The sequence below is a fragment of the Protomyctophum bolini genome (assembly GCF_963924005.1).
Source record: "Protomyctophum bolini genome assembly, chromosome: 22".
Taxonomy (NCBI): Eukaryota; Metazoa; Chordata; class Actinopteri; order Myctophiformes; family Myctophidae; genus Protomyctophum; species Protomyctophum bolini.
In genome coordinates, this window is record NC_137883.1 from 16791622 (window position 1) to 16814132 (window position 22511).

A 22511-nucleotide genomic window follows, 5' to 3' on the forward strand; every position below is an offset into this window, starting at 1 on the left:
GTTTGTTCCGCCGACCCCCATCTAAATAATATGTTGTGCCCTATAGGCCAGGGACCTCCGAGAAGCAAAGATTTGAGTTAAAAATCTTTGCTTAAAAATTTGATTTATTCAAAGATTTGCACAAAAAATAAAAAATAAATGCAGATCTACAAGCTCATCGCATCAAGTAGGCTGTTAATTTACAGGGGAAAACACCCCACAAAAGGTTAGAATATGAAGATAGGAGGCTTCTGCCCCGACAAAATAGAAGAGAACGTTGGACCAGATTGGATTAAACACGAATAAAACCCTTTCATAAAGGGAGGTTTGTCAACAAAGTTGAGCTTGTCTGATGAAAGACAAACAACCCGATGAGTCATCCTGTATTCCGGAAGGATGGTGCCAGACAGACCAGAGCTTCAGGTCAGTGAGTGTATCCTACTGCTGTGTTGAGTGTGAATAAACAGACCACATGCTCCTTAAAGGTCCATACTGCTGGATTTAGTGTGAAACTGCGAATAGGGCACAGAGTGCAGGGTGTGGATTTCTGGTCCCACTGGACCACTGGATTTGTTTTTCATTTCATTTCATTTTATTTTAAGACTAGAATCAAGCCATCTATAGGATCCTGGTAATAAAACCTTTGATTCTGTGAAGAAATATAAATAAATTAATATTTAACCCAATGGCACAGGCTAAACGTGTGTGTGTGTGTGTGTGTGTGTGTGTGTGTGTGTGTGTGTGTGTGTGTGTGTGTGTTTGTGTGCGTGTGTGTTTCACCTTACACGTGAATTTCGCTTTCTATTGAAAATGGGACAATGGCTGAACACATACTGTATCACAGAAGCCGCGATCATGACATATGCATCACACACACACACACACACACACACAGACACACACACACACACACACACACACACACACACACACACACACACACACACACACACACACACACACACACACACACACGTTTAGCCTCGAGCCATAGGAAGTTGTCTGAAAGCATGTTTTTGTTCTTTCCAGGCCCACTGGTAGTGTCACCTGATTCAAAGAAGACTGCATGGTTTCTGTGATGTCACTCTGTGTGATCTTGGCTAACCCTGATGATGACATCCTACAGAAACCAGAGTCCTTGGAATTCCCCCGTTGGGAGTTCTGGGAATCATCACATGTGGAACATCTATACTGGTTCCCAGTTGGCACCAGTAATGTAGCCTAATGCAGTCATGCAGTCCTTCTATTCCACTTATTTGCATTCATGTAGTGATGGGAAGTGTCAATAGTGCATCGTAGAAATATATAAGTCCAGAATAGAGGGTATGTGCATGCATGAAGTGAGTGGCAAAGTGAGTTTAATGTTGTTTAATGTTGTTTAATACAGTCTGTTTGGATGTATGGGCTGTCAAGGCCAGAAAGTAGTTTTCTGCCACTCAATGCGTTCCCACATAACCTCCTGGTATGATGATGATGTCACACGCATACCCTAACCTAAGCACAAAGGTATTGGTGTCAAAATGTACTTAAAGTACCAATAGTAGAAAATACTCATTTATGAGCTACGGGCACTGGCCTACTTGGAACGACGCAAGTTGGAAATGCACTCCCTGTGGTGGTGTGGAATTTGAAGTCGGTGGGGGGAACGGTTCTCGAGTTACGTGGATTACAGATGTACAGATACATACGTGCAGAGACTTGGTGCATTTATAGTTAGATATGTGTCCCTTTTATGACCATATGGAGTTCTTTGTCAGGCATGCCCAAATATGGAGTCTATGCAGATGTCAGAACAGGCTAGCTCCCATACTGTATATGGAGCCTGGGCAGGGGCCCTGTCCAGAGCCCGGGCAGAGGCCTTTTGTGGCGGTTCTGGACAACCGTGGTCAGATCTATACTCGACACCGGGCACTGCACTCCCTGTGGGGGTGTGGAACGCGTGTGTCAAATTTGAAGTCGGTGGGGCGAACGGTTCCAGAGTTACGTGGATTACAGACGTACATTTATAGGGTTAAGTGCCATGTTGGTGGCCACTTCAACACAGAGACACGTGCAGTTCGGTAGGCGTACCAGTGATCTTCTGTTTAACAGACGCCCTCTCTACACACTCTGCTATGGCCACCCCAAGTACAAGTTACTGTATGTACTGTACACACGCACGCACGCACGAACACACACACACACACACACACACACACACACACACACACACACACACACACACACACACACACACACACACACACACACACACACAGCAGGATATCACTGAGGGTTTTTCTTCCTCTAATCCTCCTCTCCAATTTCAGTTTCCTGACAGATCATAGAGATTACTATTATGGTCTGGCAGAACGGTTTCCCACGGCGACAGATAAGGTCTCAGTGCTGAGACACACCCTGCCTGTCTGGTAGGGAGAGAGAGAGAGAGAGAGAGAGACACTCCCCCCCTGCACGCGTGGTGTGTGTGTGTGTGTGTGTGTGTGTGTGTGTGTGTGTGTGTGTGTGTGTGTGTGTAGGGGTGGTTCTAAATAAGAACCAGCGATGGAAGAATTACCCAATAATGTTGATGATCTGAAGGTCAAAAGAATGTGGTGACTTAACTACTCAAACACCCAAATGTTTATATGATAAACATGATAGAGAGAGGAGAGGAGAGGAGAGGAGAGGAGAGGAGAGGAGAGGAGAGGAGAGGAGAGGAGAGGAGAGGAGAGGAGAGGAGAGGAGAGGAGGGGGGGGGGAGGGGAGGGGGGGAGGGGAGGGGAGGGGAGGAGGGGAGGACAGGGGAGGAGAGGACAGGACAGGACAGGACAGGACAGGACAGGACAGGACAGGACAGGACAGGACAGGACAGGACAGGACAGGACAGGACAGGACAGGACAGGACAGGACAGGACAGGACAGACCATTGTTAATTAATCAAATAGAGGGAAATTCAGTTTCAGCCTCGCCCAGCTGAAGGCTGCTCAGATGGTGAGGGGTATCTGACTATCTGTTAGGGGCTAAAGTGCCTTGCTCGGGGACACTTCGCCACGACATGGGCGGCTGACCTTCTGATCAATTAACAGACGGAGGGGAGAGGAGGGGAGGGGAAAGGAGAGGAGGGGAGGTCGGTGAAGACGTGTGTGTTTACACAAGCGTCTGTCATGCCAGTGCCATAGACTCCCACCCAATCCCATGGGACTCTGATGGTCCACTTCCTATATTTGGACAAATCAGACAACAGCATGCTGTTATTGAACAAAACACTATAATTTGCCATTCGTATACTTTATGAGTGAACTGGCAGAGAGAGTACACAACAGATATACTGTTAAGGCAGTCATATGGTGTGTGTGTGTGTGTGTGTGTGTGTGTGTGTGTGTGTGTGTGTGTGTGTGTGTGTGTGTGTGTGTGTGTGTGTGTGTGTGTGTGTGTGTGTGTGTGTGTGTGTGCGTGCGCGTGCGTGCATGCATGTGAGGGTGAGGGGGTGTTCCTGTCTGTCTTTATCTTCATGTTTGTGTCTTCTTCCTCAGTGTTGGAAAGTCCATTTACTTATTGTGAGCTTGTAGATCGGCTGTATTCAAAAGAGTTTTCCTTTTAATAAATGTACATTTTGAACTTTTGAAATCAAATGGTATATGCCATAATGATTACATTTACTTTTACTTAAGTCAAACATGTACATACTTCTTCCATCACTGTTCTAACTGAACTATAGTGTACTGTAATGTTCCCATGCCCAGAGAAGAGCCCAGGGGGCTGCTGGGATTTGGAGGAAGGAAGCTGTGTGTTTTGTGAGTACACAGCGACATCTGGCTGCCCAGGAGGGCAGAACGCGACCAGGAGGACACAGAAAGACCCAGGAGGGCAGAACGCGACCAGGAGGACACAGAAAGACACAGGAGGGCAGAACGCGACCAGGAGGACACAGAAAGACCCAGGAGGGCAGAACGCGACCAGGAGGACACAGAAAGACCCAGGAGGGCAGAACGCGACCAGGAGGACACAGAAAGACACAGGAGGGCAGAACGCGACCAGGAGGACACAGAAAGACACAGGAGGGCAGAACGCGACCAGGAGGACACAGAAAGACCCAGGAGGGCAGAACGCGACCAGGAGGACACAGAAAGACCCAGGAGGGCAGAACGCGACCAGGAGGACACAGAAAGACCCAGGAGGGCAGAACGCGACCAGGAGGACACAGAAAACAAGTGATAAATACTTCAATATCTGAAATAAGCCTTGTTTAGTTCATCAAATGATTTATACCAGAGCTGGTCCCAAGCTGTGGCCTGGGAATATTGGGAGTGGATCGGCCAAATAATTAGCATTAAAAAAAGATATAAATATTTCATTGATGTTATAACAATAAACAAAGTGTTTGTGTGACCAGCACTCTGGTTCCTCTGGTGCGTTGTCAATTTCGGCTTTCGGCATTTCCCTTCGACACAGCGATTCATTTGCTTCCATCTCATCCTGACCTCTACCTCCTCTTCTCTCACACCAACTAACTTCATGTCCTCTTTCACTACAACCATAGTCCATATACCATATGTATCTTCTCTTTGGACTTCCTCTAGGCCTCCTGCCTGAACCTTAATATCCTTCTACCGATATACCCACGATCCCTCCTCTGTATGTGTCCAAACCATCTCAGTCTGTGCTGTCCCTCCCTCTGATGTACTCGTTCCTGATCCTATCCATCCTTGTTACTCCCAGAGAGAACCTCAACCTTTTAGTCACTGCTACCTCCAGCTCTGCTTCATGTCTTTTCCTCAGTGTGACTGTCTCTAAACCATACAACATAGCTGGTCTCACCACCGTCTTGTACACCTTCCCTTTCATTCGTGCTGATATACTTTCCTATCACACATTCACACCTCACACTTTTCTCCAAATCTCCACCCATTCCAACCTGCTTGCACCCGTTTCTTCACCTCTTGTCCACACTCTCCATTTCTCTGAAACGTTGACCCTAAGTACTTAAAGTCCTCCATCTTCTTCACGTCTACTCCCTGTAACCTCATACTGTTCCACTTGGGTGCCTCTCATTCCTCTGCTTTCCATCCAGGGCATAATTATCTCCACCTCCCTAGGTTTTCCTCTACCTGCTCACTGCTCTCACTACAGATCTTAAGTACAGTACTTGAGTAAATGTATTTAGTTACTTTACACCACTGACCATTTATCACAGTCACACAACAGGACATCTCTCTGTAGCACATCCTCTCTCACTAACGCATGAACGCACGGCACGCACATGCACGCACATGCACGCACGCACACACACACACACACATGCACGCACACACACATGCAGGATGTCCTAACATTAGTATCTGTGACAAACTCCAGCTGACTGCAGTAAACCTGTCATTGACAATGACATGAGATCCTGTCTTAGCCCGACGAGGTTTACTTCCCAGGCCAGATATAGGAAACACCATCCATCCATCCATCCATCCATCCATCCATCCATCCATCCATCCATCCATCCATCCATCTCTCCATCCATACATCCATCCATCCTTCCATCTCTCCATCCATCCTTCCATCTCTCCATCCATCCATCCATCCATCCATCTCTCCATCCATACATCCATCCATCCATCTCTCCATCCATACATCCATCCATCCTTTCAATCAAAAAACAAAACAAAAACTCGCCAGTAACTCTACATCTGACCTCAAACAGTTAGATCTCCATAATATGGAGATATATATTATATGGAGCTGACCATTTCTGACATTCCATATGTTGATCCATCCCCACCCATCATTCCTCTTCATCAGTCCATATACGGGCATTCCCAGACAGTTGTTTCAGCACGAATATATAGTATTATATGATAATATTTAAAGAAACCTTTTTTCTCTGTCTTTAAAAAAAACTCTATTATTGCGTAAGTCTAGATGGTGTGTGGGTCATTTTACTGTATTCTATATTCATAAGCAGAACTTTAATTTATGCATCTCTGCTACGGTAGCTCTGCATTAAAAGCCTGCCAACACTGACCTGAAGTAACACGACTGCAATGTCTGCTGACTGCACGGGAAGGCAACGAGGTCATGAGAGAACCCAAGAACACTTCCTTCCCCTTCCTGTTTGAAGAGGAAGAGGAAGTAGAAGAAGCAGAAGACAAAGAGAACCTGGCCCATCTGACCTTTGACCTCTGTGTGTTCGTTAGGGGAGCAACGGTCAATCGAACTAATCGACGTACTAAATTATAAAAACAATAATCGATAGTCGATTTTTTTTAAATTTTATTAATTGATTAATAATGGATCCCTATTTTGGGCATGTCATTGGCAATAATTGTGAATAGTGATTGCAGCCCCTCTTCTAACCCCTCTGTCGCTAAGTCAAGAGAGAGACAGAGAGCAAGACAGAGAGAGAAAGACAGAGAGAGAGAAAGATAGAGAGAGAGAGAGAAAGACAGAGAGAGAAAGACAGAGAGAGAGAAAGATAGAGAGAGAGAAAGACCGAGAGAGAAAGATAGAGAGAGAGAGAGAGAGAGAGAGAGAGAAAGACAGAGAGAGAGAAAGATAGAGAGAGAGAGAGAGAAAGACAGAGAGAGAGAGAAAGACAGAGAGAGAGAGAGAGAGAGAGAGAGAGAGAGAGAGAGAGAGAGAGAGAGAGAGAGAGAGGGAGAGTGCCAATGCAAAGCGGTATACAAATAGCATTGCAATCATAAAACCATGGATTTTTAAGATGACTAGACAACATAATCTCTCTACAAACATTAGCCTGGCCCAGCCTGTGCTTTCTGGTCTAGAGGGGCGGGTGCCGGTTCACCGATCTGAGCACTGTGGGCGAATGTGAGAGAGACCCCCTCCTTGCCCCCTCTCTTATCAACGCCTCGGTGCTGATTGTGTTTGAGGGTCAGTCAGGTGACACTCAATGAAAGACCCACCAGGACGCGTCACTACCACCGACGGTTGTCAGTGCATGGTTCCTAAACGTTTTAGCTCCAGACCCAGAAGAGAAAATAGAGATTTGCCAGGGATCCAAACTATTGAAAATATTCTACATAAACATTTGTTTTCTAATTAATGGGATTTTTCTTTATTTTTCTTTGCTTTCTTCTGGAAAAAACATAATTTTATTTTGTTTTTTAATGAATGGAACTCTTTGCTTCTTTGGGATTTTTTTTCTTCCTTTTTTAATGATTTGAAGTACCGTAATAATAACAATTAAAAACAAAATGTAGGAACCCAAAAAATATAGGGAACCATAAAAATGTATCTGCGACCTACAAATGGATCCTGAGTTTGGCAAACTAGTATACATTTATACACCTGTTTTTTTCCTACCTGTTTTTGATGCGTAGCCTGACACCCCCTGCGGAGCTGGACCTGTTGCTGTCACGGCGTGATTGTGTTGGATGTGGAGGAGGAGGGGGAGGGGGGAGGAGGAGGAGGAGGAGGAGGAGGGGGGGCACAGAATGACGGGGGCAGATCCCCAGACACCTCAAAATATGAACCCGCACAACCCTCCCTGGAAAGAGACAGAGAGACACCAGAGAGTTAGGAGAGAGTTCCACGGAAAGACCATTGCTTGTTTGTTTGTTTCATTGCATTCATTCATCCACATTAGGTCTTTGTTGCTTGTATACGCAACTAGTTATTACTTTTACAATGAGCACAATGTCGCATTTGCGACGCATTGTGAGCTTGTAGATCGGCTATTTTCAAAATATATTTGTACATTTGAAAACTTGAAATGGGACATTCTGCCTAGTGAGTACTTTCTACCTTTGGTACTTTAAGTACATTTTTATACTGAGGTTTGATACTTTTACCCAAGAACATTTCGTATTGATACTTTTACCTATAAGTAAAACAATTGAGTACTTTTTTCCACCACTACCGAATGGTGTTTATACTCTCAGCAGGTGTGGCGTGGGAAACATATCACTCACATTGTTCCTCTGCAACCACAGAGGTGCTTTGGGTGGTGTCTGTCTCTGAACGCCTCAACTGGGATTCACAGAGCCTATAATTACTAGCAGATATACCAGCATGCTATGCTTCGGTCCATTTGGTTTCTTTTTCACACTTTCAGAGTCACAAACAGATGACATAAACACTGAGGATTCTTTACCGAGTGCCTGCATGCCGGTGGCAATTTAGCAAGCATTCTTTTTAGCGTATTTCCATGTTTATTGCTGCTAGTAGTGTGTGGGGGATTGCAGTGGCCTGAGTCAGTGCAAAGCTAGCTGGGACTCTGAGCTGGGTGCGGCTGCACACATGTTGTGCATCGATTAGAATCAATGCACACAGGGCAGATCAGCCAGCCCACACTCCAGAAAGAGATCCTCTGTCATCACCATGGCATTTACTGGGGTTTGACCCATGCAGTCTAGTTTAGGCATTATTATCAACATACAGTACAGGTACAGTTATATAATTGATTCAATACATCTGTGAGGTGTTGTGAGCTTGTAGATCGGCTATTTCCGGCAAAGTTTTGTGTGCACAGAAAAAAGAGCAGACCTGAGACCAAGTACAGAGCCAAAGGTCAAGTTTACAATGTATTGAGACCAAATACAGAGCCAAAGGTCAAGTTTACAATGTATTGAGACCAAGTACAGAGCCAAAGGTCAAGTTTACAATGTATTGAGACCAAGTACAGAGCCAAAGGTCAAGTTTACAATGTATTGAGACCAAGTACAGAGCCAAAGGTCAAGTTTACGATGTATTGAGACCAAGTACAGAGCCAAAGGTCAAGTTTACGATGTATTGAGACCAAGTACAGAGCCAAAGGTCAAGTTTACAATGTATTGAGACCAAGTACAGAGCCAAAGGTCAAGTTTACGATCTATTGAGGGTTTATGTCGTAAATGTCAATGAATGAATCCAATAGGTCATCCGATTTGGCCTTAAAAAACCAGCGCCTCTTTACGGAGCCCATCCAAAGTGTAACCGTGGACCCGGCCTCCTCACAGAGCACGACCATGGACTGCTATCATATTATTACACCACTACACTATATCTTAATATTCTCATACACTATATATTATCTGACAACATTGCTATACCATATTATATTATCTTACACTATATATTACATTCATTATAATTGTTATTGCTACGACACGCCGCCCACCCTAGAGTCAGGTTCTGCTTGACGTTTCTTCCTAAAGGGGACTTGTTTGTTACCACTGTTAACACTTTAATAAAATTGAGATGTTAGCTCTGAGCATATAATATGATAACTTTATCATAATCATTATCAGACATTTGATCCGTAATAAAGACGCCCCGCATTGAGATCTAAGTCAAAGAACACAAGCGTTATGAGTAATTGACAGTGAAGGCATTTGAATTGTATCCATTTAGCTTTACCCGGAGTGACTTACAAGTGTGTAACTGAAGTGTAGATTAGAAGTTCAGTTGCTGCTACACCATAGCAAAACATTTAATTTGAAACTTTAGTCATATACTGTAGCTGATCAGACAAACATTTTAGACTAACTATGCGAGTCAGCAGTTCTGTGTGTGTGTGTGTGTGTGTGTGTGTGTGTGTGTGTGTGTGTGTGCGTGTGTGTGTGTGTGTGTGTGTGTGTGTGTGTGCGTGCGTGCGTGTGTGTGTGTGTGTGTGTGTGTGTGTGTGTGTACAGCATATGCCCTTGTATAGCCTACACACAGTATGCTATGTGCTAATTAGATGTGCATGACTGACTATACCAAACAAGACACAGAACAACCTTCATCTCCCAGGGCTGTCCTCGGCCAAACCACACCAACTGCAACTATTTGCAACAAACAAACCACACCAGCTGCAACTCCTAGTTGCAACGAGTTGCATGTTGCAAGGAGTTGCATGGCGACCCTTTGATGTGATTATAGGGCTTTAGTCGAAGAAAACCATCATAGGAACTTGTCCATCTGGTGAAACAGTGTCCAAAGAGAAGAAGGAAGGAATGCAGCCATGGTTTTGTACAATATATGGCAATACAAATGCCTTGAAGGCATCTTTCTGTAAATAACAGGTGAAACGAGGTCAGTTATGCACACACGATATGTATATAAAGAGTATACATATACTGTATGTAAGCGCACGCACACATGCACGCAGGCACACACACACACACACACACACACACACACACACACACACACACACACACGCACAGTGGGCTATTCATTGAAGGAGTGAGGAAGACCAGTGACATACTCAGTATCCATTGAAAGGAGCAGTGCATCAGTGGTCCATTCACACACAGGCTGACCTGGAATTTACTGTATGACAATGACAATGATACATGACTAAGTAACAACCACGTAAACACGCACGGCACGCACGCCATGAACACACACACGCACGCACAATAAAAAGCTTTTAAAGTTAAACCTGTTGAGCTGGTTAATGGAATGCTAAAATGCTTGAACATAGCCTGGACAGACAGACAGACAGACATATCCATTTTTTCATTGCAGCAAACAGTTATACACACACACACACACACACACACACACGCACACACACACACACACACACACACACACACACACACACACACACACACACACACACACACACACACACACACACTCACTCACGCACAGTCACGCACACACACACACGAGCACACATGCGTGCGCGCACACAGAGTTAGCTAAGTGGTTGTCAAGGAGGCTTCATTGTGGTATGTTCCAGTAATGAGTGTGACCGCGGGATTTGTGTAAACAGCAACCTCGGAAAAATCCTCTGCATGATCCTCAACCACAGAATTCTAAATTTCCTCACAGAAAGCAACGTCCTGAGCAAATCACAAATTGGCTTTCTACCAAAATATCGCACAACAGACCACATTTACACTCTCAACACCCTAATTGACAACCAAATAAACAAAAACAAAAGCAAAATTTTCTCCTGCTTTGTCGACTTCAAAAAAGCATTCGATTCAATTTGGCATGAGGGTCTGATGTACAAACTGTTGGAAAGTGGCATTGGGGGAAAAACCTATGACATCATAAAATCAATGTACACCAACAACAAATGCGCAGTTAGAATAGGCGAAAAGCACACAGACTTTTTCCCCCAGAGCCGTGGTGTTAGACAGGGATGCAGCCTGAGTCCAACACTCTTCAACATATATATCAACGAATTAGCAAAAACGTTAGAACAGTCTACAGCTCCAGGCATCCCCTTGGCAAACACAGAAATCAAATGCTTACTTTACGCAGATGACCTGCTGCTGCTGTCCCCAACCAAGGAAGGACTACAGCAGCAACTTGATCTCCTACACAAATTCTCCCAGACATGGGCCCTGACAGTGAACCTAACCAAGACTAAAATCATGATATTTCAAAAAAGGCCCAGCCGCCAAAACCACCAATTTTTCCTAAATACAATCCCACTAGAACAAACTAAAAACTATACCTACCTTGGCCTAAACATCAGCAGCACAGGGAACTACAACCAAGCTGTAAAGGACCTGAGAGACAAGGCAAGAAGGGCATTCTATGCCATCAAAAGAAACATCAAAATAGACATCCCAATTAAAACCTGGCTTAAAATACTGGACTCGGTGATAGAACCAATTTCCCTCTATGGTTGCGAGATCTGGGGACCATTAGCAAACCATGACCTGGAAAAATGGGATAAACACCAAACCGAGACCCTACACACAGAATTCTGCAAATCCATTCTCCGTACCCAGCGAAAAACACCAAATAATGCATGCAGGGCAGAATTAGGACGATACCCACTCATAATCAAAATAAAAAAGAGAGCACTTAAGTTCTACAACCACCTAAAAGAAAGTGACCTAGATGCACTCCATAACAAGGCACTCACACACAGTGAAACTCTAGAGAGATGCCCCCTCAGCCAGCTGGCCCTGGAACTCCGGGCACAAACACAAACAGAGCCACGAGATAGAAAACCCATTGGACTAAACCAAATTATAAAACAGCAAAGGGAAAACTATCTGACACATTGGAAAGAAGCAACACAAAAGCAGAGTAAACTAGAATGCTATCTGGCCCTAAACAGAGAATACACAGTGGCAGAATACCTGAGCACCGTGACCGACCCAAAACAAAGAAAAATCTTAACTAGGTACAGACTCAGTGAGCACAGTCTCGCGATCGAGAAAGGCCGTCATAGGCAGACCTGTATCCCGAGAGAAGACAGACTATGCACCCACTGCACACTAAACGAAGTGGAAACCGAGCTACACTTCCTAACCATCTGCCCATTGTACCAAGACATCAGAGACACATACTTCCCACAGATTACAACCACACACGGAGATTTTGAAAACATGACCAATGACAAAAAACTCCCATATCTGCTGGGCGAAGTACAACAATGTGCAAACACAGCAGCAAGATTTGTGAGTTGCTGTGATAGGAGAAGGATATCAAATGGAACACAACCACCCTAAAGACTAATAATTGTGTATATTCCTGCACTATACCTGCATCGAGTTATCTTGGTACACAGAAGTTGATCTATTGAAGATTCTGACCTTCAAAGTACATCATTTTTGTTTTGATTGTATTGCTGTATTGTTGTATTGTTCTTTCTGCTTTGGCAATGTAAACGTATGTTTTCTCGTGCCAATAAAGCCCTTTGAATTGAATTGAATTGAGTGTGTTCTTTAGAACAGCTTCCAGAAGGTTGTGTCAGCAGACAACAAAAGACCACCAGCACACACGCACACGCACGCACACGCACACGCACACACACACACACACACACACACACACACACACACACACACACACACACACACACACACACACACACAGATTAATTCTCTCATCCTCTTGTCTCTCTGTGTCTTTCTGGTCTCATTTCCTGTGCTGTGTGTGTGCACGTGTGTGTGTGTGTGTGTGTGTGGGGTGGGGGGGGGTGGGTGGGGGGAGGAACAAATAGTGGCAGAGTGAGGTAGAGATTTAATCTAAATGTTGATCTTTCATCCGTACACGTCACTTTGGCAACAATTGCAGAATTAAACGCTTTTTGGGGCCTTGTGTTCTATTTCTATCTACAGAGAGCTTATGTTGAAATTAAAAGTTAAAAGATGAAGCAGTAATGCGTTTCGGCTTGTAGCATGATTGTAGTATGATCAAGTAGTACAGCTGTGGGGCGTTAATTTGCACACAAAAATCACAACAGTGTGAAGTGAGTGGTGCAACTCGGGTCCCCGGAACTTCCAGACCCACAGGAACAAGTCCAGGGTGCCGGCCCGGTTCCGGCAAGCCACCCCATGTCCGAAATGGTCGAGAAATGACAGAGTTACCGTGTGGGGGTCCTCGGGGAGTCCCCTTTACATCCAGACCCCCAGGAACACGCCCAGGGGGCCGGGCTGGTTCTGGCGAGCCGACCCGTGTCCGAAACGGTTGAGAAATGACAGAGTTACCGTGTGGGGGTCCCTCTACTGTACTGTACTGTCACTGTACTGTCACACCCAAAATGATCACATATACAGTTAAAAAACCAACCAAACGCTATTTTCGTGCTCCGACACAGGGACACAGGGACACAGCCAGAGACACACAAAGCTCCGTATATGAGTGGTTGCACCACTCAAAAAAAGCCCAAAAAGTTAAAACTATGGAGATAAGAGGTTACTGCCCGACAGGCCAACAGCAACGATATGTAACACACTGCATTCATGTCGGTTGTTAAATAATAATCTTTTGAAATCTTTGGGAAAGAAATTGCATTTTTCCTCAAGTGCAAATACAAATTAGTCCATGACCCACAAATGGGTCCCGACCCATGTTTGGGAACCAGCGGTGTCTATTGACAGACACGAACCAAAACCGGTGTGTGTGTGTGCGCGTGTGACACACAGAGAGAGTGATAGTTTGAGGCCAAGTCATGACAAAAACAAAGGCACTGCCACTGCTGAGTCCACGAGTTCATCTCCATATGCAGCGTAGTGTCACCCTGCTGAACACAGCTGTCACATTCCACTGTCATTAATAGTCAACGTTTCCAAGCTGTTTACAGTGGTGTGAGTCTAAGAAAGGTCAACCTGTGTCACAAATGTCTAACATGAGCCCGACAGTGGCTTTTGATTTGTTTTGACTTCACACTCGTAATGTGACCTTACTTAAAGCCTAACTATGTAACGTTGTTTTAATGAGTACATTTTCCTTTTGTCCAATCTGTATGGTAGTGTATGTTAAAGGCGAATTCCGGGCCAGCGTTTTTTTTTTTTTTTACTGCAATCTGATGTTATTACGTTGCTGTCGGAAGGATAGCTCCTAACTAAACCAATGAACCAATAAAAAGTATTAAAATGCGCTTCAGACAAAACCTCTTAACTTCATTGGGCCCTCAAACTGTCTGCTAAAACAGCTAACTCCACCACCTCTCACCCTCTCATGGAAGTGACAATATATAAAGTCACTTTGATGAGGCAGTATTGCTTTGTTTTTTAAATATAAGTTTTTCTTCAATTCGATTTATCGTATGTCGGAGCTGCAATGCGCTCTGAATGGAGTTATAATTGTTCACTTGTACCACTTGTATAATAACATCAGATTATGGTACGGAAATGGTTAATCCAGAATTCTCCTTTAATACAACATAACAAATATAATTGGGGTGGTTGTGTTTTGTCTCCCTGCTCTTCTATTGAGACATTTATATTGTGCCAAAGGTCACGTCTCACCTACTGTATTGATGATATGCCATCTTGCCAGCAAGGTGCTACCTAGGTGCAACTTCTCATAGACAGCCCATTCATCCAAACAGAAAAGTCCTGACTCCTATTTAATTGTATTAAATAATGTCAAACTCACCAACATTGCAGCTGTACGGAAAGCTTGAATTATTGTCTTACTATCTGCAAAGTGTTTCATAAAAATCCACCATAGACATGTTATGAGCTACTTCCTGTCAAGAAATTCCTTGCAGATGAGTGTCAGAGTTTGGAAGCACTCGTTATCAGTAAAGCAAAACTCCTGCTGCCTCCTGTAGCTCATAACATGTCTACAGCGGATTTGTATTAAACAAACACAGATAGAAAGAGGATAATTCAAGCTTTCTGTACAGCTGCAATGTTGGTGAGTTTGACGTTATTTAATACAATTAGATAGGACTGTTCTGTTTGGATGAATGGGCTGTCTATGGGAAGTTGCACCTAGGTAGCACCTTGCTGGCAAGATGGCAGCAGTGTGCATATCATCAATAGATACATGGATCTGACACGAATTTTGACCTGATGGTCAAGATTCAATTCATCCCCCGAACAAACAGACCAGGCTCTACTACATCAATGGAAAACATTTTAGCACTTGCGCAGGAAACCGCCGGGTTCAAATCCACCAGGTCTTCCACGTGGGCCAGCAAACATCTGCCTCTCAGACAAGAGGGACTCCCCTCTGGGGCAGCGAGATATTGGGCTCATGCGCTTTAGGCAGTACTATCATGTCAATCTAAGGGCAGATTAGGTAGATTAGGTAGCAGTCTGAATATGTGTTGCTCTCTCGGTATGCCACAGATTCGGACGATTGTAAGAGAGAGAGAGAGAGAGAGAGAGAGAGAGAGAGAGAGAGAGAGAGAGAGAGAGACAAAGGTTGACGGACTGATAAGGCATAAAACCAGAGGGAGCTATAGGTATAATTACAGAGGGAGAAAACAGCTGTAGATAAAAGGATGCATGGACGGAAAAACAAATGACATAAGTACAGCATCACAATAATTGTAACCACTTCATCCATGTTCTATACATATACAGTGGGAAAGGACAAGACGATTTACAAGTTCAGCTAGATTGCACACAGACAGACAGACAGACAGACAGACAGACAGACAGACAGACAGACAGACAGACAGACAGACAGACAGACAGACAGACAGACAGACAGACAGACAGACAGAATGTATGTTTTCAGAGATGGGGCGAGAGAGAGAGGGTGAGAGAGTGTGTGAGAGAGAGAGAGAGAGAGAGAGAGAGAGAGAGAGAGAGAGAGGTGAGAGAGAGGGTGTGTGTGTGTGAGAGAGTGAGAGAGAGAGAGAGAGAGAGAGAGAGAGAGAGAGAGAGAGAGAGAGAGCAAGCAGCAGACAAAAAGCCAACATGATAAACTGTGTCTGACACAATTAAAATAGTCTGCATTCCACACTGTCACACACGTTCATGAATCAAACTAACCTAAACCTGTTGCCATGCCGGTCGCTGGTTTACAGTTCATCCAGGCACATGGTGCTCTTATCTAAAGTGACACTCAGTGATTAATGCTCACTTCATAGAACGCCAACATGATGACCTGTGCCGCCCGACACTGCAAAAACCCTGAGCGTTCCTTTAACTCTGAGAGAGTGTGGAAATGCATCCTTTACGGGCCCGAGTTAAAGGGGCACTCAGGGTTTTTGCAGTGTGGTAAGAAGGGGGCAATAGTGGGAGTCATAGTACTGTACTGACTGAGACAATATAGTCCCAGAATGATAGTGTATCACGGAGAAATGCTACAGTATGTAGAGAAGAATGTAACATACTTTCCTGTTTGCCAAGAATGACAAGGAATGCAAGGATGAACACCTCTTAAGCCCCATTTAAAAATCCAGAAAATAGACCATCTACGTTTTACTTGCTCACAATGCATTGTGATGCAACATGCTGCTTTTAACCCAGTTTATTATTTTTAAAGATTTCAGAACATTTGAGAATAGTAATTATTCTTTTCTATCTGTAATATAATGCCAAAATAGGAACACCATAAGACACTCAAACAAAACATAAGACATAAGACTACATTGTCTTCCTACTATCTGTCTCTCCTGACATGTTGATTAATGAGCTTTGTCCCTGTCAAATAAATAAATAAATAAAACTACATTGTCTTCCTACTGTCTGTTTCCTACATTGTCTTCCTACTGTCTGTCTCTCCTACATTGTCTATTAGAACAGTGGTTTTATGATCATATTAGAGCAGTGGTTCCCAAACTTTTCAGCCCGTGATCCAAAACAGAAATGAGCTCAGCTGGGGATTGAACCCACAACCTCCCAATCTACTGTAAAACAAAATGTAAAATGTAATAAAAACATGCAGCCATCACTGGCTGCCACCGTGTTTCAGATACCCTCAGCTGACCCATTAAGGTCCTGAGGCCGATTCTACAATGCCTTCTTAATCAGTAGTTCCTAAACGTTTTCATGTCAAGGACCCCCAAATTCATATGTATTTGGCCGCGGACCACCCATCTGAAAATGCCCCCCCCCCCCCCCCCCAAAAAAAAAAATAGTAGCTGTACAAGCTTGCATATCGGCAATTTTCTTCCCTTCCTCTCCTGAACATACTGAACACTCCCCTTCTATACTGAAACAGATGCAACAACAAAGATACTTTGACCTTGACCGTGACCGTGCCATAGAAGATGATTTATTTCCTTCTCCTCGAGTTTTACTTTGACTACTCTTTACTCTCTCTTTAACTCCACCCCTCTCTCTCTCTCTTCCCCACTTGCTTCTCTCCTCGCTCTACCACACCCCCCCCCCCCCTTAACTTATCACCTGCCAAGTTCCTATTCTGAGGAAACAGTAGCTCTGCATGAGGTTGAGCGGCTGCCGCCGCCACCGCCCAGCCTTCTCTTCCCTCCATGATGAACTTCGGGGAGCACATCGTCCGAGCCATGCTTTTGTTTGTCGCTCAGCCAGAACACCACTGTTTTTTCTATTCTATTACTTTTTTTGCATTGTGTCTGAAGGGACTCAGCCTCTGCAAACAAAGCAGATGCAAATAACGCAGAACAAAGGAGGAGCTGCTGAACACGCACAGTGGCCTAACCTGTTGAGCAGCAGCCTGCCATGCTTTGACCTCTCCTGTAAACATCTACAAGCTTGGCTATTTTCACTATACTCCTTAATAGTTATTGTACTGTACTGTACTCTGTACCGTACTGTACGGTGCTCTGTAATGCACTGTACCAGTCTAGTCTGTACTACTTTACTGTACTATGTTTACTGTATTGCTATGTTTACTGTACTGTACTGTACTGTACTGTACTGTACTGTACTGTACTGTACTGTACTGTACTCACTCTGTGCTGTTGTACTCACTCTGGCCGTACTCATACATAGAGACATTGGCCTCGTACTCATACCTGTACATAGACACATACAGACACAGGGACACACGGGGCCAGTCATAGGAGCGTTGCCACGCACCGCTCAAAATAGGTGGAAAAATGTATTTTTCTATGTAGGAAAAGAAAATGGTATTTTTACTGGAGTCGTGCATGGCGTGTGATTTAAGACTATACGGCCAGGTTACGTAAAGACTCACCACCCCGCCTGCCAAGAGACACCACCGAGCACGCTATTATTTTATATTATTTACTGTTTGGGAAACAGTGTGCTACCTCCCCATTACAGAGACAAGCAGGGGATGAAACAGTGTGCTACCTCCCCCTTACAGAGACAAGCAGGGGATGAAACAGTGTGCTACCTCCCCATTACAGAGACAAGCAGGGGGTGAAACAGTGTGCTACCTCCCCATTACAGAGACAAGCAGGGGGTGAAACAGTGTGCTACCTCCCCATTACAGAGACAAGCAGGGGGTGAAACAGTGTGCTACCTCCCCATTACAGAGACAAGCAGGGGGTGAAACAGTGTGCTACCTCCCCATTACAGAGACAAGCAGGGGATGAAACAGTGTGCTACCTCCCCATTACAGAGACAAGCAGGGGATGAAACAGTGTGCTACCTCCCTATTACAGAGACAAGCAGGGGATGAAACAGTGTGCTACCTCCCCATTACAGAGACAAGCAGTCTCCCACAATGATTATCTTAATGTGCAACATTGTGATCCATCAGAGGAACAATGCTTGCACTGGTGCAGTCAAGTCATATAGTATAAAGAAGGATAGAGACTGAACCGGCGCGAACCCCCCCGCTATTCATGTCAGTGGAAGTTGCTCAGTGGCGCTTTGAAGCACCCGGAAGGAACGTCTACTTCCGCAACCAAATTTCGGTTGGCAAATGCGGAAGTGCACCCGAGTGCTCAATGTTAAAGCCCAGCTGCACGGGGTTTCCTCGTCATGAATCCACGGGTCCGCCTGCAGTCCCTCCTCTTACCACTAGGGCTGAGCGCCTCAACGTTGGAGAGCCTCACTGGGGCCTTGAGTCAAGTTCATCATGAAATAATCATCATCCTTTAGTCACATGGTCGTTGTGGAACGCCTAACATTTATAATGAATGCTTTCAGGCTAATAACACAATAACACAGCTGCCCTGCACGGCCTAACCTTTGAGAGGTGAAACGATACTTTATCCCTTTGGGAGAAAACACACACACGCACGGCGCACGCACGCACACAAAGTACACACACATGAATAAAATATGAGTATTTTGAACACAAGCACAGGCACACTTACACAATCGCATATCAAATGAATTACCAATAAAACCATCAACAAATGCAAACACAAGTATACACAGCTTCTCTGACTCGGCCCCCCACCCCTCTCTCTCTCTCTCTCTCTCTCTCGCACGCACGCACGCACGCACACACACACACACACACACACACACACACACACACACACACACACACACACACACACACGCACACACACACACACACACACACACTAGTGTGTGTGTGTGTGTGTGTGTGTGTGTGTGTGTGTGTAGTAACTACTTTTCTCCAGGGGGAAGCCATCAGGTATAAATTAAACAAGACACAGAAACCAACCTCTCCTTGCACAAATATGGCTCACTGTCTGGACTTCCAAAACTTAGTACACCCACGCACGCACACACGCACACAGGATGCGGTTGTACATGGACATAAATCACTATATAAATCAAACATTTACTTTGACATCTTATTGACATTACTCTTCGTCGCTCTGTTGTGTCTCACTCTCTCTCTCTCTCTGATGTCACTGTTAATCCTGCACCTGTCTCACTCTCTCTCTGATGTCACTGTTACACCTGCACCTGTCTCACTCTCTCTCTGATGTCACTGTTACACCTGCACCTGTCTCACTCTCTCTCTGATGTCACTGTTACCCCTGCACCTGTCTCACTCTCTCTCTGATGTCACTGTTACCCCTGGACCTGTCTCACTCTCTCTCTGATGTCACTGTTACCCCTGGACCTGTCTCACTCTCTCTCTGATGTCACTGTTACCCCTGCACCTGTCTCACTCTCTCTCTGATGTCACTGTTACCCCTGGACCTGACTCACTCTCTCTCTGATGTCACTGTTACCCCTGCACCTGTCTCACTCTCTCTCTGATGTCACTGTTACCCCTGCACCTGTCTCACTCTCTCTCTGATGTCACTGTTACCCCTGCACCTGTCTCTCTCTCACTCTCTCTCTGATGTAACGGTTACCCCTGCACCTGTCTCACTCTCTCTCTGATGTAACGGTTACCCCTGCACCTGTCTCACTCTCTCTCTGATGTCACTGTTACCCCTGCACCTGTCTCACTCTCTCTCTGATGTAACGGTTACCCCTGCACCTGTCTCACTCTCTCTCTGATGTCACTGTTACCCCTGCACCTGTCTCACTCTCTCTCTGATGTAACGGTTACCCCTGCACCTGTCACTGTTACACCTGAATCTCCCTCCAGTGATACATAAATCAGAGCTTATGTATCTACTTCTATTAAAACATGCACGCACGCACAAACACACACGTACCACACCGCTGGAATCATCTGAAATGTCAGTAGATAATGAGCTATTTATGCACACACTTACACACGAGCACAGCAGCATACTGTATGTGCACTGAGTCAGACTGCACACACTTACAAGCACAAGTAGGCGTGCAGCCATGCATGCACACACGTACACAAAGCCACACGCAAACCTGCACATGAACACAAGTAAGTCGACGTGCACACATTTCCAGACTAGCACGCACGCACGCACACACACGCACGCACGCACGCACGCACGCACGCACGCACGCACGCACGCACGCACGCACGCACACACACACACACACACACACACACACACACTTGTATCCATGTAGAAGGGTCAATAGCTCCTCTGAATTCTGGTCAATTGTATTCACCTCGTAGTGGAGGCAGGTGCTGCATACGCTCTCTCTCTCTCTCTTCTCTCTTTCTCTCTCTCTCTCTCTCATTGTAAGCAACCCTCTCCCCTTCATCTTCTCATCCTTCTCTCAGACTCTCTCCTGTTGACACTCTCTGGATAAGAGCTATAGCATCTGTTCAATTAGCTGAACTGTAAATTGTCTCACTCTCACTGTGTTTCGCGGTCACATTATTATTGCATCATCAATATCTGGATTATTTTGAGACCGATCGAATACCGATATGGCATTTTTATGGCCGATTTCGATATGCTACCGATTATTGTGCATCACTAGGTTCGGACTGTTGTTGCTTTAGTCTTTGCCTTTTGCCCCTGTTATCAGTATCAGACTCTCTTCACTCTGTATCACTCATTAAGTTCTGCCCAATCCCTGACTCACTCTCTATCTGTGTTTTGCATCTCTCTCTCTCTCTCTCTCCCTCCCTCTCCTTTTCCTCTTTATGTATACCTACCCCTCTCTCTCTCTCTCTCTCTCTCTCTCTCTTTCAAAACAGAACAACACAGAGGCACTTAGCAGCCACTACAGTCGTGTGGAGTGGAGTCAAATTACTTCCCTGTTCTGAGCCAATCGGGCTGAGCCCTGAGGCTGAACGGGACCAATCGGAGGGGGTGAGGATGATAACAGTCAGACAGACAGACAGGTGTGTCACACCTGTTGTTTAAGTGGAGAACTGACACTGGGCACGGATCCCTAAACACCTGTCACTGGTAGCACAGAGCGCGCACACACACACACGCACGCACACGCACACACACACACACACAGTCACACACACACACACACACACACACACACACACACACACACACACACACACACACACACACACACACACACACACACACACACACACACACACACACACACACACACACACACACACACACACACACACATACCCCAATTTACAGTTCCGAACCAACATTTAGCCGCGTTCTGAACGAATTCACTTTCAGTGGAAACACTCTGAACTGGTTAAAAAAGAAGCCTCAATAATCTTATACAGTGCCAACCACTTATCTCTCAACTTTCTTATTCTTGGTATTACTGTAAAGAAACCAAGGCAACCTTTTAGCTGTTTTTTCTTCTTATTTTACTTCTTATGCTATAAATGCTGACTATATAATAATACTAGGGTTAAAATGTGAGTTGTGACGTTCTAGATTAGAAGGATTTGCTGTATGTGGACTGTGTTGACAAGCTGGCAGCTGGTCATTGTTGTTGTTGTTGAAGTATGTGTCACTTTACATTTGCATATACATGAAATTCCTCTTCTGCATTCACCCATACATTGTGTCATTAATTCAAGCCTGACCCAGCCACCACCAGCCTGCCTGTCTGCCCGGGAGAGTCAGAGACAAACGCTGTTGGCAGTGTAGTTTAGCACCATTCAAAAGTTTGGTTCAAATTCATTTGATTTGTTCTGCCTGTCGACGTGTGAAATGTATTTTTGTGAGGGTACCTACCCTAGGGGAAACGGGGAGAACATGCAAACTCCAAACA

General features: G+C 44.9%; 1 protein-coding gene across 1 annotated transcript in view; it reads right to left on the reverse strand.

Moving 5' to 3' along the window:
- The window catches only part of shroom3 (shroom family member 3), a 71756-nt gene that overhangs the window by 35558 nt on the left and 13687 nt on the right, over positions 1–22511 (reverse strand). The window contains exons 3-4 of the mRNA XM_080755585.1: positions 17969–18031; positions 3698–4179 (exon numbers count right to left, since the gene is read on the reverse strand). Coding sequence (XP_080611711.1) covers positions 3698–4179; positions 17969–18031 — 545 coding nt within the window. The remainder of the gene's footprint in view (positions 1–3697; positions 4180–17968; positions 18032–22511) is intronic.